The sequence below is a fragment of the Theobroma cacao genome, chromosome 8, assembly GCF_000208745.1.
Source record: "Theobroma cacao cultivar B97-61/B2 chromosome 8, Criollo_cocoa_genome_V2, whole genome shotgun sequence".
Taxonomy (NCBI): Eukaryota; Viridiplantae; Streptophyta; class Magnoliopsida; order Malvales; family Malvaceae; genus Theobroma; species Theobroma cacao.
The window spans coordinates 3041911-3059558 of NC_030857.1; the positions used below are offsets into that span (position 1 = coordinate 3041911).

Sequence of the window (17648 nt, forward strand, 5' to 3'; positions counted from 1 at the left end):
AGGTAGGATTTTACTTGTGCTAGGAAGGTTTGTTTCTAAAACAAAAAGACCAAAAGTTATTACCGAATTTTATTTTTGCCAGACAAAGAAAACTATTTTCTTTTCTTATTTTATGAAACGGCTGAAAAATGGTTGGAGGCTTAGAGTTTTAATTTGCTAATATGATATATGTATATAGCAAAACTAAGTAGTAACCCTAAATACAACAGTTGTATTTTAATTTAATTAAGTCTCTGTAAACTTAATTAATTTCTCATTATATTTTGATCTATTCTAATTAAGTCTAACTTAATTAATTATCCTTATTTAATCCTAGTCATGTCACTTAATGTGTGTGACCCATTAGGCTTCTAACATGTTGACAATAAATATAAATCCTAATCAAATATCAATTTGACAATTGATTTATATTTATAGATCATGAACAACATCTAGTAATACATCATGATCATCCAAATGTTAAAGAGTCAATTAAAGAATTTGACAAAGCCTTTTAGTGATAAGCTTCTCAGTGCAATACGGTTCTTTCATCAAATATCCCGGATATGTCATTAAGCATGGCTCGGTGTTTACTTATGACATTTTATATTAGTTCTCATAATTCATGACTAACCTTATGAATTCAGGAAACTAACTTTCCTCAAATTCATCATGCTTTGGCCAAAGACTTTATACATGTTAATCAAGAATTGAGAACAAGTGAGATACATCCCCTCTTATTACTTGGGGTGATGAATCATCTCTTGACCACTCATTCACCTTCGCATGTTTCATGGCATACTCAAAAACACCTTGTTTAGGCATTTGGTCACCTCCAAACCCGTATGGGTGAAATCAAAGTATGTCATTTTCATACAAGATGACCTGATGTCTGAAGTCCAAGGACTAGTTGCACGACTATCACATGAGAACATTTTCCATAAACACTTGAGTGAAATACCAAATGGAGTTCTCATAGCGGATCATGTTCAGTGAACTTGTTCTTTAACAAGCACCTACATGTTATCCTCAAGTATCCCATATACTTCAATCTATGAGATCAATTGCTTACTTCCTAAGTAAGGAGGTTTAACATGTATCAGTCTTTGAGCATTGTCAATACCCTGTCTTGAAAATACAATGACCAGGAACAATTTTAGGAATATGACTTTGATGCACAGTGATCTCATAATTGTAACAATTTTACAATTCTCTTGCAAGGCTTTTATGTTCTATGCACTTCATCCAATTAGTACTTTAATTATCTATTATTATTATTACTAAGATATAGTCGTGGCATTTAGGTGCATTGTTTTTATCTTGAAACGATTTATATACACAATTAACAATTATCAAAAGAAATTCAAAAAATTAATTAAATTAAATTTTTTATTATATTTAATTAAATTTTTATATTTTTATTTAAAAAATAAAATTTATAATTAATAATTGATTAATTATTTTTAATTAATAAATAATTTATCATTCTATAACACAAGGCACTGTGTCACAAGCCAAAAATTAAACCTAATCTCGTGGGTAAAAAGCACATTACATAATTAGGTGACGTAGAATTCAGTAAAGAATCAATGCAATGAGAGCGTTGTATAATTGAGTGAGATAGAATGTCACGGGTCCCACATCAATAAGAGATAGATAGATCTTGGGTATATAAACATGGATCTTCCATCATTTATCAAATATGTTTTTTATGGGCCAACTTTAATATCACTTATCACAAGTCAAAACTTAAACTCAAATTCGTATGATTTTAAACTTTGAAAACAAAGTTTAACTAAACTTATAAATTACATGTCTACATCCTTAACCAAAAAACCATTCAAAGTTTAAGTAAACCTATAAATCACAAATTCACATTCTCAACTCAAAAAACATTTCTAATAAGTGGTAAAAAACTCATGTTTATATATTCAATACTCACATTATTTTTTACTGATGTAAGATTTGTGACTTATTGACTTAACATATGGATATGTTGTGATAGGTAATAAAATGACATACTGATATGACCATGTAATATTATTTACCTTTCAAATTTATGTTAAGTGAGTACAAAATGATAATTGATATTTTAATTAATAATAATTAATTAATCTTTAATTATAATATTTATTTGATTTGAAATTAAAATATATAAATTTGACTGAAATAGAAATAAGAGATAGAATTTTATTTAAAATTTTTTAATATTTAAAAATCTTTCAAGCATTATAAAAAACAATGATATCAGGGAATATGTAATCGGGGTTGTTCAAACACGAGGAAGGTAACGGGCTACCAGCTCACAATCAGAAACATCCGACAGATCATAGCCGTCTAAAAGAGTCCAACTAACTTTATTAACCGTCATTACGTTTGACTTGACTTTCCCAACACCTCTTCCCAATTCGAGTGGGATGGGGCTGGGACTAGTCCAATTAGAACTTGCAGCCTTTCGCTCGCACGTGTTTAGCGACATTCTTACACGGTATCCTCGTCCTTGCCCTATAAATTGCAGAATTGCAGGAACCCATGTAAAAGAAAAACAAATAAAGGCCTCAGAAAACCAACGAAAACCAATAAAAAAACAGAGCAGAAACATTGGAATATTGTTAAAGGAGATGGGAAGTGAAGCTGAGATTGCCAGGAAGCCAAGATTTCTTTGCCTCCATGGATTCAGAACAAGCGGAGCGATTCTCAAGAAACAGATAGAGACAAAGTGGCCTCAATCAGTGTTGGAAAAGATTGATCTAGTTTACCCTGATGCTCCTTTTCCGGCACAGGGGAAATCCGACGTTGAAGGGATCTTTGATCCTCCTTATTACGAGTGGTTTCAGTTCAATAAGGTAAACAAACACTATTTCACGTTTTATTCTTAGATATTTCTGTTATTTTCCTTGTGTTTTTTTTTTCCCCCGGATGAAAAAGAAACGCGGTTTCATATATATTGCAGGAATTTACGAGTTACACAAACTTTGAAGAGTGTCTTGCTTACATGGAAGATATTATGATCAGGCAAGGACCATTCGACGGTCTCCTTGGTTTCTCACAGGTGTGTTTTCTTGGGCTTAACGTCTGGGTTTCTGTTTGCTTGCCGAGAAACTGAAGGAATCTTCAAGTTCCCTTTCTTGTCTCTTTTTTTTTTATGCATCCCAATTGAAAAAACAAAAAGGTACTATTACCAAGTAACAACAAATGACATGTGCATTTTACAACTTTATAATTCCAGGGAGCTATCTTGTCATGTGGGTTGCCTGGACTGCAGGCGAAGGTGCGTTGATACTGCTCTTCCCATTTTGATATTATTATTATTATTATTTTTCCGTTAAACCTTTGTTAGGGGCCATAAGAGTTAAGGATTCGTGCAACATGATTGGGTGTGGTTGCAGGGTGTGGCTCTCACAGAAGTTCCCAAAATAAAGTATTTGATAATAATTGGAGGGGCTAAGTTCAAGTCCGAATCAGTGGCAGAGAAAGCGTATTCTTCCCCCATTCAGTGCCCATCCCTCCACTTCCTAGGTGCGCACATTTCATTTTTCTTCTACCTTTTTCAATTGTTTATTTTTCCAAAATTTTGGAAGTTTTAGTTTTGCTTGCTGAAATCTAAAAAGCTTATGAATTCTGTTGACTTATTTTGAATGCTAAAAAAATTATGTTCATAATTAAATTACTTTCAATATATATTAAATATTACTTCTACAGATGAAATTAGAGTATAATTACCATGAGTGTTGGAAAAAAATCCTTATTTATAATTTATAATTCATTGTTTTGTTGATAAGAATTTTAATTGTCTTGAAATACTTTCATTAAAAATATTTTTCATAATTCTAATAGTATTAAATAATTTATAGATTAATATTATAAAATTTGAATTTTTTACACTTCAAATTTTATATTTTAAAATATTTATATTTATATACAATTGATATATATAAAAGTGCAAAGGTTGAGAAACTTTTTACTTATAAAAGATAATATTTCTACTCATTATATTTCTAAATTATTATTTTTCATTTTAAATAATTTCAATTGTTACATCTCATACTATTACATACAATACTAAATATTATAAATTGTCATTTTAAATATTAATAAGATTTTTTTGGTTTTGTAAGTAAAAGTTGTAATTGCATTGAATAGCATTCTTTAAAAATATTTTTGTTATAAATATTAATCAAATTTATCCAATTTATAAATATAATTTTAATTGCATTGAATACTTTTTATTAAAAAAATATTTCTTAATTTTAAAGTATTGAATAATTTATAGATCATAATTACAAAAATTTAATGATTTATATTACAAACCTTAACATTAAAGAATATTTGCATTTATATATAATTATTAATTTAAAAATAAATAAATTTTTTTTCTGTAACCTAATATTAGCTTTTTTTAATAATTGAGAGAGGAAAGATTGAACTTTACTTTTTAGGCAGGGAATCATGTACCAAGTCAAATGTTCGGGTGAAACCTAATATTAGTTAATTCTTAAATAATTAGTTACAATATATGGAATTGTCTTCCTTTTCTGGGAAGGACAATAATTAATTTCCAGCCATCCTTTCTTTTCATTTATTTTTTCAGGAGAGACAGATTTCTTAAAACCATATGGATTGGAGCTGTTGGAATCCTGTGTAGACCCCGTGGTCATTCATCATCCAAAGGGCCACACTATTCCCAGATTTGGTAGGTTTCTATATGCAAATGGTTCCTTTTGGGTAACACTTGCATGGATTTTTGCTTGTTCATCTGATTCATAGAATCTCTTTTCCTTTTGTTGTTGTTGTTGTTAATTCAGATGAAAAAGGATTGGAGAGTGTGATGAGCTTCCTGGAGAGGATTCAAAGGATGTTGCCTGAGAAACAAGAAAAGGAAATATACTGCACAGCCACAGAAGATGCTTTGGGAGCATAAAACAAGAATCGTTTAATTATTAGCTACTTAGCTTGTAATGGCATTGATTATAAGCCAATAGGCTCGTATTGGTTATTTTCTAAAAAAGAAGAAGAAATATTCAAAATTGAAAATCAATCATGAAAACAAAAAAAAAAATCAAAATATTTTTCAAAAAATTTAAATAAAATTTTATTCTTTTATTGTTGCGTTCAATTAAATTTTTTTATTTTTATTTTGAATCAAATAAATTTTTATAACTGATAGTTGATTAACTGTGTTAATCATAATATCATTTGTCATTTTATGTTACGTAGTGTTGATATGGTATGATAATATGATATTTTTCACTCATCACTTCAATACCACATGAATATAAAAATAATAAGAGGTGTTTTAGTTATTATCATTTAGTCATCAATAATTCAAAAAAATATATAAAAATTAAATTAAATTAAATTAAATAATAAAAAAATATTTAAATAATTCAATGACTTTTTAAAATATTATACCAAAAAAAATTTAGCAATCCACCCAAGTTATGCAATGGAGCTCTATTTCTCCATACAATAAAAAATAATAAAATAATGTTTATAAATTTATTAAAAAAAGAGATAACTTATTGCAAAAAAAATAATATCCAAAGATTAGAAGACCGAATCATAAATTTATGATGCCAACAATTTCATTTTTGACAAATATTGAATTTTAGATTGATTAAAATTCTAAATATTGTTTTTGAATAACATNCAAAAATATATAAAAATAAATTTAAATTAAATTAAATAATAAAAAAATATTTAAATAATTCAATGACTTTTTAAAATATTATACCAAAAAAAATTTAGCAATCCACCCAAGTTATGCAATGGAGCTCTATTTCTCCATACAATAAAAAATAATAAAATAAATGTTTATAAATTTATTAAAAAAAGAGATAACTTATTGCAAAAAAAATAATATCCAAAGATTAGAAGACCGAATCATAAATTTATGATGCCAACAATTTCATTTTTGACAAATATTGAATTTTAGATTGATTAAAATTCTAAATATTGTTTTTGAATAACATTCGAATAGTTGTATAATTTTAAATTTCTTATTTTAGGTGGAGTCATTTCTATTTTCAAGTGTTATCAAAGATAATATTTATAAATTTATTAAAAAAAGAAATAACTTATTGCAAAAAATATATAATATCCCAAAAATTAAAAGACCAAATCATAAACTTATTATGCCAGTATTTTCATTTTTGACAAATATTGAATTTTAAATTGATTAAAATTCTAAATCGTGTTTTTTTTATTGTAAAATTTTAAAGTTCTTGCCACACATTGAGTCTTGTTTAATTCTTATGTTTTTCTATTTACTTAAATTTTTTGAATTATTTTATCTTTACTATTTTTTTGGATGTTTTTCATAACAACAAATATATGTAGTACTATAATTTTATGGTATTGTTTTTATTATTCTTATTTTTATGTATCTAACCGGTAAAAAAAAAATTCAGATAATCTAAAACAAAGGAAAACAATGTTGGGAGTGTTACGCAAAGGCGGAAGAATGATATGCTCGCTTCTCACCCAAGCACCATTCCCTCTCGCTTATTGTAGCTCTCCTTCTTCAATTTACGAAGCCAAACCTTCTGGTTATCTCCCTCGCTTCTCCTCGGTAAAAAGCTTCTCATTCTCGCTCTCCTCAAATCCATCTATCCAACCCTTTAACAAGTAAGATAATGTTGTTTTGATTAACAGGGTTTTCTGTGTCCAATTTCCTGCTCTGCAATCCGAGCGTTGTGTTCGAAATCCGGTAAAGTGGGAGGAATGGCGTCGTCGCTGCAAAATCAGGGTTCTATTACGTACCTAACTCAGCGAGAAGCTGCCGAGATTGATGAGATTCTCATGGGTCCTCTTGGCTTTAGCGTTGATCAGTTAATGGTTAGTTACTCGCTTTTTTAAACTCATTAATTACTTATATATACATTTGTTGAACGGTTTCAGTTGATGTCAATTGTCAGGAATTAGCTGGTTTAAGCGTCGCCACATCGATGGCTGAGGTAATGGCTAATACCTCTTTCTATTTTGTTTATCGAATTTCTCTGGTTGCCAACTTGCCATATGCTAATTCAAACATACAAAATATCCTTGTTTTTAAGTTGACCTAAGCATGCATAAGGAGCTTCCGATTAAAGGGTTCTGCTCCTTTTTTATCGATGTTGAGCTGATTTCTTTACTTATCTTGCTACATTACTACTAGAATGTCAAATATATATATATATTGTTTAATCAACAATTGTGCTTCATCTTATATGTTTTTTTCAGCCTTCAAAAGGAGCTTTTCTTGTTGCAGGTTTATAAACCAAGCGAGTATAATCGTGTTCTTGCCATTTGTGGTCCGGGAAATAATGGAGGCGACGGGCTGGTTGCTGCTCGTCATTTGTATCACTTTGGATATAAGCCATTTGTCTGTTATCCCAAGCGAACTTCCAAACCCCTTTATTCTGGTCTTGTTACTCAGGTATGATTATGATACAAGGGCTATAGTCATAACAATCTTGAAAATTAGCTTACTTGGTTTGTCTGAGTTGTTATTTGATCTGCTGGTTTTGTAGCTGGAATCTCTGTCAATCCCTTTCCTGTCAGTGGATGAGTTGCCTGTGGACTGGTCAAATGACTTTGACATTCTAGTAGATGCTATGTTTGGCTTTTCATTTCATGGTAAATACTTTCAACTTGATGTCTATGTATATACTTTATGATGCTGCAACATTACTGTTATTACCATGTATCTAGAAACAAGTTAAGATCATGCTGCTGTGATTCTCCTTTTCTTCCCCATCAACTTCTATAGTTTAAGATTCTTATTTCTTACTACTGCTACTGGAACTTTTTATTTTCTTGATTGTGAAAGTGGACAGTACATACTTCAACTTTCTCTAATAAGCTATCTTATCCCATTTCCACATCTATCTGCGCTCTGGATTTTATGGCTCATTTCATGGTGTGATCAAATCACTTATTGCCTCCTGGTTAGGTTTTGATCACTATTTCTGGCTTATCTTTCTTTTTTTTTTAAAAAATAATAATAATAATTTAATAATCTTAGTGAAATTTTTAATTCTTTTACATTACATAAAACTTTTTATTTGCCCAATTAGTGTATAATCATGGCATGAAGAAAGTTTGTGATCTCATGATGGGGTGCAGTATCGGAAAAACCATGAAATTCTGTGTATCATCTATATTCATTGTTTCAAATCTTTCAGGTGCACCGAGGCCACCTTTTGATAATCTGATCGAGAAGCTGGTTCACTTAAATAATTATAAACAAAGGCAACAAAAGTCCCCTGTGATTGTGTCTGTAGATATTCCATCTGGGTGGCATGTTGAAGAAGGTGATGTTAATGGTGAAGGAATTAAACCTGACATGTTGGTACGTCTTTCATGCAGCCTTAGTTGTGCTTTGGAAACTTATGTTTTGTTGTTGTTTAAACACGAATAGTTATGCACCCACCTTTATATTAAATATTCATGTGTCTAACTACTGCAAATTTCTAATAACTTTATTTTAAATGTACACAGGTTTCTTTGACTGCTCCAAAACTGTGTGCCAAGAAATTTTCTGGACCTCATCACTTTCTAGGTGGTAGATTTGTCCCACCATCTATTGCAGAAAAATATAAGCTTCACCTTCCCCCATATCCTGGCACATCTATGTGTGTCCGAATTGGAAAGCCTCCACAAATTGATATATCAGCTCTCAGAGAGAATTATATGTCTCCAGACTTCCTGCAGGAGCAGGTGGAAGCTGACCCTATTGATCAGGTACGAGTTCGCAAGTCAAATTATGCCGTTCATTCATTTTACTTGATTTGAAAATTCATTTTTTGTTGGTGTCTTCTCACAATCAGTTATTTGATTTATTTCTTTTATCATGTAAGCTTCTCACTTATCTTGCAGTTTCGCAAATGGTTTGATGATGCGGTGGCTGCTGGCTTAAAGGAACCAAATGCTATGGCTTTGTCAACAACAGGAAAAGATGGAAAACCGTATGTTTCTCTGGTTTTGCTGCAATCATGCTTCTTTATTCGTGCTGCCTTTTTTTTTTTTTTTTTTCTAATGAACCTTAATTCTTTGAAGCTGTAAAATGTGTCAGTTTGGATCCTAGCTGCTAGTCTAATACATATTATTAAGAAATGAGCACATATTTTTGAGACTTTTTCTGATCTAATGGATGCACTCTCATTTCCACTTCAGGGATGGATCCACAATGGGGGCAGCTGCTCCCACTGGAATCCTTAAGAAAATTTGGGAACTATTTAAAATGTGCCAAAATTTTTTGAAGAAATTTGCTTTTCCTCATACTAAATATGAGAACCCTGCTTATAATTTGAGGTAATTGAATAATCATAGCATTTTAATTGTTATTATCCAAACCCTGATTTTTAAATATTAAAGTTGGTTTTGGGTAGTTTCTCTTGTGTAAGAAGCTGAGTTAATGATGGACATGGACAAAAATGAACGACGACAGTGTTTTGTACTTACGAATATATATTGACTAAAGTTAGTTTTGATATTACTAATTGTCACTATATTTGTTGGAGTAGCTTTTATGATGAAGATTGTGCAGAATCATTTGTCTAACCAGTGAGTAATTTAGATTGTATAGTCATGACGTCAGCTGTAGTGAGACAAGATATGTTAAGTGGTACTAACAATGAAACATACCGTACATTTCAAATTATGAAAATATGTTGAAAACAAGTGGAGGGTTTTGTTTTTATGGAATAATGTGATTGGTTAATCTTGTATCTTAATGTTTCCATAAGTTTAGGAGAGGTACTTGTAAATTATATTCTTAGTTCTTATAAAAATTGTAAATGAATTTCCTTTAGGCTGTAAATGGTTGTTGTTTCTTCAACCTTCTTTTCTTTGGAATTGTAAAGTGCTTGAAATTTGAAAAATTCTTCCTCTGAAGAAAATAGTTAGATTATGCAACTTTATTAGTACTAATCCTCTTCATCAACTCTGCCATTCTTTTTTTGGTTGAAATTCGTAACGACCTGGTCAAGCTTCATCCTGAAATAATTCATATCTCCAGCACTTCTAGATGTCCTAATACCTTTTAATGAAATAGATATGGTGATGATGACTGCCAGCAACTTCATTTAAACTTTAATTGCACTATTTCAAAACTTTATACATTTTGGATATTTATTGGTTGACCTTTTCTCATCTCTTTTTAACCATCTTACTGTCTGCTGCAGCTCATCAAGAATGGTATTGCTGAAAAGTGTGGACAAGGATGGGTTTGTTTGGTTAGTGTTCTTTTCTGTCATGGAATCATGTGCGGTTAACAGAGTTTTTTGTGATTTGATATTGTTTGTGATATTTCCTATGTTTTTACTTCAAGCAGGTACACCAATTATGAAAGTCGGAAGGCACGCGAGTTATCAGAAAATTCTCATGCATCACTTCTTTTCTACTGGGATGGGCTTAATCGGCAGGTAGGACATTGAGTTCTGGCTTGTGCTTATCCATTATGAAATGCTGAAGTAAATCAACTTTAGTTGACGTGAAAATTATCTTTTGGAAGAAATCTGTTCTAAAGATAATCTTCTCGAAAGCATGGTTCATTTTGGAACATATGACTAGCATCTGCATGCAAAGACTGAAATTACTGATTCAACATTACCTAATTCTGATGCCAAATTCTCTATCATTTCCTTTTCTTACACTTGATTTGTTTGATGGACGACATGCAATATGGGTCTTGAACAGTTTTTAAGATTCCTTTTAACATATTAGGACTTAGTGTGGTTCAGGCCTATTGTTGAACTCTTTATATATGTTTTCACTTTATTTTCAACACTGAACGTTCTTGTGTCGTAGTAAATATGGAAATGTTATTCCCACTTGCAGTCAGATGCACTTGTGATATTTTGGTTCCAGAAGTAGGATCATTGACAAATTTAATGTATGCTTGAAGCAAGGGAGTAACTGCTTTTCTGGTCGAGTTAGCTTGGTCTATTACTAACCATGAATTCTGGCTATTGATGCCTTAGGCTTCATAGTTGATGTGGATAAGATGGTCATTATCAAAATCACAATGGATGGTGAATTTAGGTATAATGGTTCTGTGTATGAGTGTGTGTGTGTGTGTGTGAGAGAGAGAGAGACTTGAATGATGGATTGTGAGTTAGATGATAGAAGTTCTGTACTTCTGCATGTCATGTCTGGCTTCCTCTGTGCCTGTGTAAAATGTGTTGAACAATCTGAAATTCTGCTGGTATTTGGGTGTACCTTGTAATTATGTATGTTAACCAAAAGACATAACTAATAGCCTCTTTAATGAATTGAGATGTTGCAGATATATGTGGGAAATTGTTTTTGACCTTTAGACATAAACTTGATGTATTGAACTTTCAGCTTCCAATATATAATTGAAGTTTGCTGCAATGTGGAAAAGTATCTGATTAAATAGTACTACAACTTTATAGCATGTTGATATGTCTCCTTGATGAACATGGCTATTATGAACTGTGATTTCCAGGTAAGAGTGGAAGGATCTGTGCAGAAAGTTTCTGATGATGAATCAGAGCAATACTTCCACAGTCGTCCTCGAGGAAGTCAAATTGGAGCAATAGTTAGCAAGCAGGTCTGTGACTTTAACATCCTGTTACGTTATACCGGAAACATGAATGATAGGGCTATGACATGTATTACCCCTGTTAATGTCCATTAGAAGTAAAAGTGATAGTTTGAGAAAAATTTAAGGATTAATTTCTTTCTTCAGAGTACTATAGTTCCTGGACGGCATGTACTACACCAGCTATACAAAGAATTAGAAGAAAAATACTCTGATGGGTAAGTTGTCGAATTTTCAATTGACCCTGATAGTTTGGTTTGTTCGTATATTGTATATGCAGCTATGCTTCAGGTTGTTGTTATTGGCTTGATTTCCGTTAATCTCTTTCTAAATGAAGCTCTTGTTTGATTTACTTCTAAATTCAATCATGATCAAGAACCTGCATCTATTGAGTTAATAATCACAAATGACCAGCAATATGACAAGCTAATGACTCCTTTGGGACTTGGGAGGAAACCAGAACTAAAAATCCTTATGTTTTTCTTTTTGGCAGGAGTTTGATTCCAAAGCCTAAACACTGGGGAGGATACAGACTTCAACCTGAGCGTTTTGAGTTTTGGCAAGGACAGCAGTCCCGTTTGCATGACAGGTTGTTTACATCCATTTTCTTGCTACAATAATTGGCCTGTAAAATATGAATAGAAGGAGGATTTTAGCCAAAATCTATCACAATTTCAAACTCTTTCTGTTTTGGCTTCAAACAGGATTTGCTTAATAATGATATGGGCCATTTTGTTTAGGTCCATATTTGGGTTAATGCTAACTCCTGGATGAGCTGATAATTGGGTCAATTCCAGAATAGCTTATAGCTGACAATGCTTTCTATATTCCAATTACAAGTTAAACCACCTTGAGTGGTAGTTCGAAGCAAGTCCAAGTCACTGAAAGCTCTTCCTCTCCTCCTGCCTCTTCTCTCTTTCACCCTCCACTCCCTGCAACTCACCCCCCCCATCCCACCGCACTTCTCAAACATGCCACAAGGAAAAGAAAAAGTCTAGGTTTGCAGAAAAATGTGGATTTTACACTAGAGCTACATCTCATTTTGGTATCTGTTCCTTTGCCTCTTGACAGATGCTTGCTTTACCTTGGAAATAGACGAACCGGGAGCAGAATTTAAATTGTGGTTAAAATTCATGGAAGGTTGGTCCAATTGGTAATATGTGTGCTATTTTGGCAGGTTGCAATATTCCCCTCAAGAGATCAATGGGAAACAGTCTTGGAGAATCGATCGTTTGGCCCCCTGAGTAGTATTTTCAGCTTCTTCACTGTGAAATTCACCACTGTGGTATTTATATCATTCGTTTCTATCAAAATTTGGATACGTATCAATCACATGCCAGATGCTGTTAACCTTCTAAGGATGTAATCTATTAATGGCATTCTGAGGTGTGACACTTTAAACAAATACAAGTTTAACACCAGCAGCTCATAAATACGGAGATGTAGGTCTGAAATTTGATCGGTGTGGAGAACGGGGGTAAATAACATGGGCAGGATCTCTTACATTTAGTCGTGACTGGTGCACATTCATATTCCAAAGGATGTGAAACACAATAGTAAATTTGACTTAAATTTATTAGCGCTCTTCCCTATTGCCTTAGCCAATATTTATAGACTTAATTTGCTTGCAATAAAAGTGCTACTTTTTCTCTGTTAGGGGCTTAGGACATTCATTTTGTTGCCCTTTTTTAATTGCAAATTAACTTAATTGGTCAAAGCCTCTTTGCTTATAAACATCTTTAGCACATTTACTAAAGTAATTCCTGTCTAATCTTCCCCTTTGCTGTTGGGTTGTTCACAAGTTGAACATCATTAGTAGTTAGATGAACGTGTTAAACAGTCTATTCTATTCTATCTAGTCTCATCACACAAAATAAAGTCATGTTGAATCACCATCTAATCTTTTCCTTATCCCCTTGAGCTTGCATAGGATAACAGATTTTCCGAATTTTCCATGAGCATGATAACATACAATTTCTAGATACCTGTTTGTAAACATTTGACTAGCAATCGTATTTGCTGGCTATCTTTTCAACACAACCACTCTTTTTGCTGGCTTTGGTGAGCAGTTGTGTGCAAAGGACAAGGACCCGAATGGCTGAATGCTCTTAAATACCACAATGAGCTTTGTTGACAGTTATGATGGTAAGTCACTTTATTAGTGGATATTAAACTTTCCTTGTTATATTCCAATTTCATGATTGGGACTGAGGTGTTTACCGTTGATAATCATGGAGGAATACCCATGTTTGCAATCATGGTTGTTTTGACACCGTCTCTGAATTGGAGCGTCTGAGTTTGCAATTTGTTATTTGTCCATCGAAAAGGTCTGCATCTCAGGGATTTATTATTATTTTGTTTTTATTTTTTGGTATCTTTAGGGGAAGGAAAAGAATGGAAAAGAGAGAGTTAGGCAGGCTTTATAGGACGAAGCCATCTGCTTTATTTCATTTCATATTGGTCTGATTTGCAAGCTTGTCCAAAAGTTTGGAGATATCTTTTATGGATGCTTCTTGATATTTAAAATTTTGAATAAGGTTGAAGGGAGGGTAATGCTGCCGATTCTGACCAAATAGGGCTCCACCATGAAAATTAAATATCAGGACTTCCTTTTCAAGGTTCTTTTGACCAGCTTAAGCTGAAATCTGACACACTACTTTTTCCGAAAGGCCAATTTGATGCTTGCTGGGTGAGACTACCCCACTTTCTTTTTTCAAAGGTCAAGTTTTCCCCTTGTCAAAGTAGTGGCGCATCAGGGATCTTGGGGTCTTTTTTTTTTTTTAACTGAAACTCAAAAGAACAATGAGCCCTTGCCCTTGTCCTCACACACATCAGCCGAAAGATCCAAGACCTAATTCATACCCTCTTATATAAAATATAATTGTTCTCACACAGAAATGATTAGAAGATACCCTCCCCCTCTCTCTCTTTCAAATCACTGCATCTCAAGTCCTACTACGACTTGTTAATGGCTTGGCCTCTGTTACTATAATAATATTCTCCCAAGTTGGTAAAGCTTGTCTGATTAAAAATCACGAGATCATGTCCAGATTTTTGATTCATAGATTTTTAAGGAATCCTTTTTCCACGACCATGGAACCTTGAACCTTGAAACAGACCTTTACTATTGGTGAAGCATTGAGCACCAAATAATGGAAGGATTGTCCCAACTGTTCAATCTGCGACCCAAGAGCCTTGTCCCCCCCTACAAGTTGAGGAATGTTCCATGGAAACTACTTCTTCGCCAGACGATGCGTTTATTCTTCCATCACAAGTCGTGTATAAGTTAACCTCAAAGAATTGCTATCTATATGATTGACCTGTGGTATCTCATTCCATGTAAAGAATCATTCTTGACCAACACTATCTCTACTTTTTTTTTTTTAATCAGTTTAAATAAAAACAATACATATGATTACCAACCACGTTGCTATTCATATACCTACATTCATTAGGTATATATGACCTAAAATACAAATAAAATAATTCATGAAAAATGAAGGATCCAGACAATATAAAGAAAAAGACAATAGGGAATCGAAGATTTTATTTCTATTGCTTTAGGACGAATGAAGAAGCAACTAACTAAGTAGCACTGCACCACGTTTTTTTGCTTAGGTCATGATAGGGCAGAAGAGAGTGCTTGCTACTGTTTGTTGCAAGTTCAAAATTTTCAAACTCGTTGAAAGAGCAGAAGAAGAACAAGCATCGGAAGTGGGGCTCGACCCATTGTCAAGTGGTTGGAAACAAGCACACGGTGAGGGAGGACCCTCCTCCCCTCTCCCCCCCTCTCTCTCTCGTTTACAACGTGACACGCAAACTCTAAACCTGCCTATGCCTAGGCTCTTCCGAAACAGTGTTGTTGTTGTTGTGAGACGACAGACGGTACTTTGCCTTCAATTTTTAACTGTTCCCAACCCAAGCTTACAAAGCTCGCCAACCCTGCCTAATCATGATGACTGATTTGTACGGACGGAAAACAAATTCTCCACTGGTGGAAATGAACTGCTAAGTCCCAAGTCCTACATCAAAGAATAGTAATCTTTGATGAAATTTCCATTAACAGGGCACCTACAGTTAATCTTAATTGTCAAAAAGGCCGGAAGCGTAGGCTCATTCTCATAGTCATCATAGGCTGAGGGGCTCTCCTAGGGTTTTCTATCTCCATACAAGACAGAATCAGAGCTGGATTGATTGCATGCTTTGTCAAAAACAAATAGTACCTGCAGACGAAAGTTTGGTTTCAAATTTACCTACTAAACCTAAATCTTTGACATTTGACAACGAGCTCATCTCAAATCTTTCTTCTGCCTTCGTTTGGATCACTTGTAATAATGACAGGGTAATCGAAAGTATGGCGATTTGAAGTCAAAAATTAGGTTCATGTCAAAAACTTGCTTTAATATTTACGTGATTGTTGCAGTTATAATCCTCCTTTATAGTTATACGTATCTTTGTGAGCTGTGACTAGAGAACAGATAACAACTAGAATTTCAATCCCTCCCACATCCTATCCCATCGCTATAGCGCCACATGTTCGAAAGCAAAATCAAGTATTTGGCCTGGGAAAAAGCAAAGATCAATCCTGGAAATAGTGCAAAGGGGAAAAAAAAGGGTGTGCTGTACTGCAGTCCAGTAATGTATGTGCATAATTAATTAACTAATTGGGATGATTTTAATTAAAGTGGTTGCAGCACGAGAGAGAGAGAGCATACTTTAGTGGTTGACCTCGTGCTTAGTTCAGCCATGAATGCTCTTAACAGACAAAAGTTATGAACCCTTTTTGGTTTGGGTTTCGTAAATTTTAATTTTCTTAGCTTCACCGACTAATTTGTTTAATTAACTATCACTGGCCACTCCGCCAACTGGGTTCTAGGTTGAACGGACCTGATCTGCCCAATCAGTGTGGTTTTACTTTCGTTTGTTGCGTTGTACGTTAGCGTCTGCTCACCCTCTGGCTATCCACTAAATCTATTTTTTTTTTTGTATAAAACAAATAAGATAAGATATTATGACTTGTAGTAGATTAGTGCAAATTACACATATTTCAGCATACTTTTTGTTGCATAATAAAAGTTATTAAATTAATGTATCCCACCTCCCATACCGTACACGTGGCCCACACATTGAATTGATCTGGTGGTGGGGCCCTCTCTTCTGAGATGGGTATCCACCAATCAGTTCAAAGCAGCCTAACTTTTGTCATTGCCAAAAAGGGGCTTGCTATTAGTGTTTCAGTTTTTTTTGTATTGGGGTTTAGTCATCGAAACCATTTTTATTTTATTTTACTGATTTTTTTGTGCAACTTACTGAGAAATGAAGCATTATTGTTACTGTTATTGTTGCTACCAGTTCGGTGGTGAGGAGCAGCAGAATTACTATAATGTTTATAGCATGTGCCTGCCAAAATTGGGATGATGTACTAAACAAAATCAAGGCCATCCAATTAAATGAAAGTCTCTCTGTCAAATGATGGATTAGATAAGATATGTCCAGTAGGAGAAATAGGTCCATCAAAAGGGGCATTTCAAGTGTATCGAGTGGCTAAGGGCTTTGGGAATCCTTGGACCTAATGTAAAGTCATTATCACTGTTTTTTCTTCCTTGGAGACAAGGATGGTTGCTCAAAAAGAAAAACCAAAAGGCAAACTGTAAAGGCATGATCAAAGGGGGAAGGGAGGGGTGGGGAACAACAGGAAGAAAATAAAGAAAAAAGCAGGGGCTACCATGGCCATGCCATCCCTTTAGCAATGGTCATCCAGGTTACTATTCACTGCGTAAGCAGAAGCGAATGGATGAGTAGAGCCAAAGTAGGCACTAATGAACTCAAAGTAGTCTGGTTTTGATCCTGTTGAGCACATGCAATTCTATCGTCTCGAACATGGCTCTCATGAGCCTGAGAGGCAATCCAGGGGGTGGGTGAGGGAGATCCAAAAGACAGGCATGAGTCATGAGAAAGAGAAGAAAGGGGCGCCCAATCCCATTTACCATTTGGCATTGAAGCAGTGGGCAGAAGAAAAACATTTGGGGTTTGGTCCACTTGCTACTCCTACAAATGGATAGACAAGAAAGAAAGCCAAAGCTTTGCTTCCCATCACACTTATTCAATTGCACAGTCAGAT

At 33.7% G+C, this 17648-nt stretch overlaps 2 protein-coding genes across 3 annotated transcripts; both read left to right on the forward strand.

Annotated features, from left to right (window-relative positions):
• Window positions 2499-5058, forward strand: LOC18591767 (dihydrofolate reductase). Its single transcript, XM_018126171.1, has 6 exons — window positions 2499-2825; window positions 2933-3031; window positions 3209-3250; window positions 3369-3498; window positions 4571-4672; window positions 4785-5058. Exons 1-6 carry the CDS (start codon window positions 2601-2603, stop codon window positions 4898-4900), a joined length of 714 nt encoding a protein of 237 aa, XP_017981660.1. The 5' UTR covers window positions 2499-2600; the 3' UTR covers window positions 4901-5058.
• Window positions 6386-14020, forward strand: LOC18591765 (pyridoxine/pyridoxamine 5'-phosphate oxidase 1, chloroplastic). 2 transcript variants are annotated; one of them, XR_001929119.1, is made up of 16 exons: window positions 6386-6550; window positions 6634-6816; window positions 6897-6935; window positions 7229-7396; window positions 7491-7596; window positions 8145-8311; window positions 8461-8703; window positions 8839-8927; window positions 10146-10196; window positions 10295-10385; window positions 11432-11536; window positions 11675-11745; window positions 12021-12116; window positions 12705-12812; window positions 13597-13672; window positions 13909-14020. XR_001929119.1 is itself a non-coding variant. In XM_018126236.1 (15 exons), the coding sequence occupies exons 1-14, from the start codon at window positions 6413-6415 to the stop codon at window positions 12769-12771; spliced, it is 1614 nt and encodes a 537-aa protein (XP_017981725.1). In that variant the 5' UTR covers window positions 6386-6412; the 3' UTR covers window positions 12772-12812; window positions 13597-13833. The 2 variants fall into 2 exon arrangements, 1 of the variants encoding a protein (XP_017981725.1); XM_018126236.1 differs by lacking the exon at window positions 13909-14020 and having other exon boundaries at window positions 13597-13833.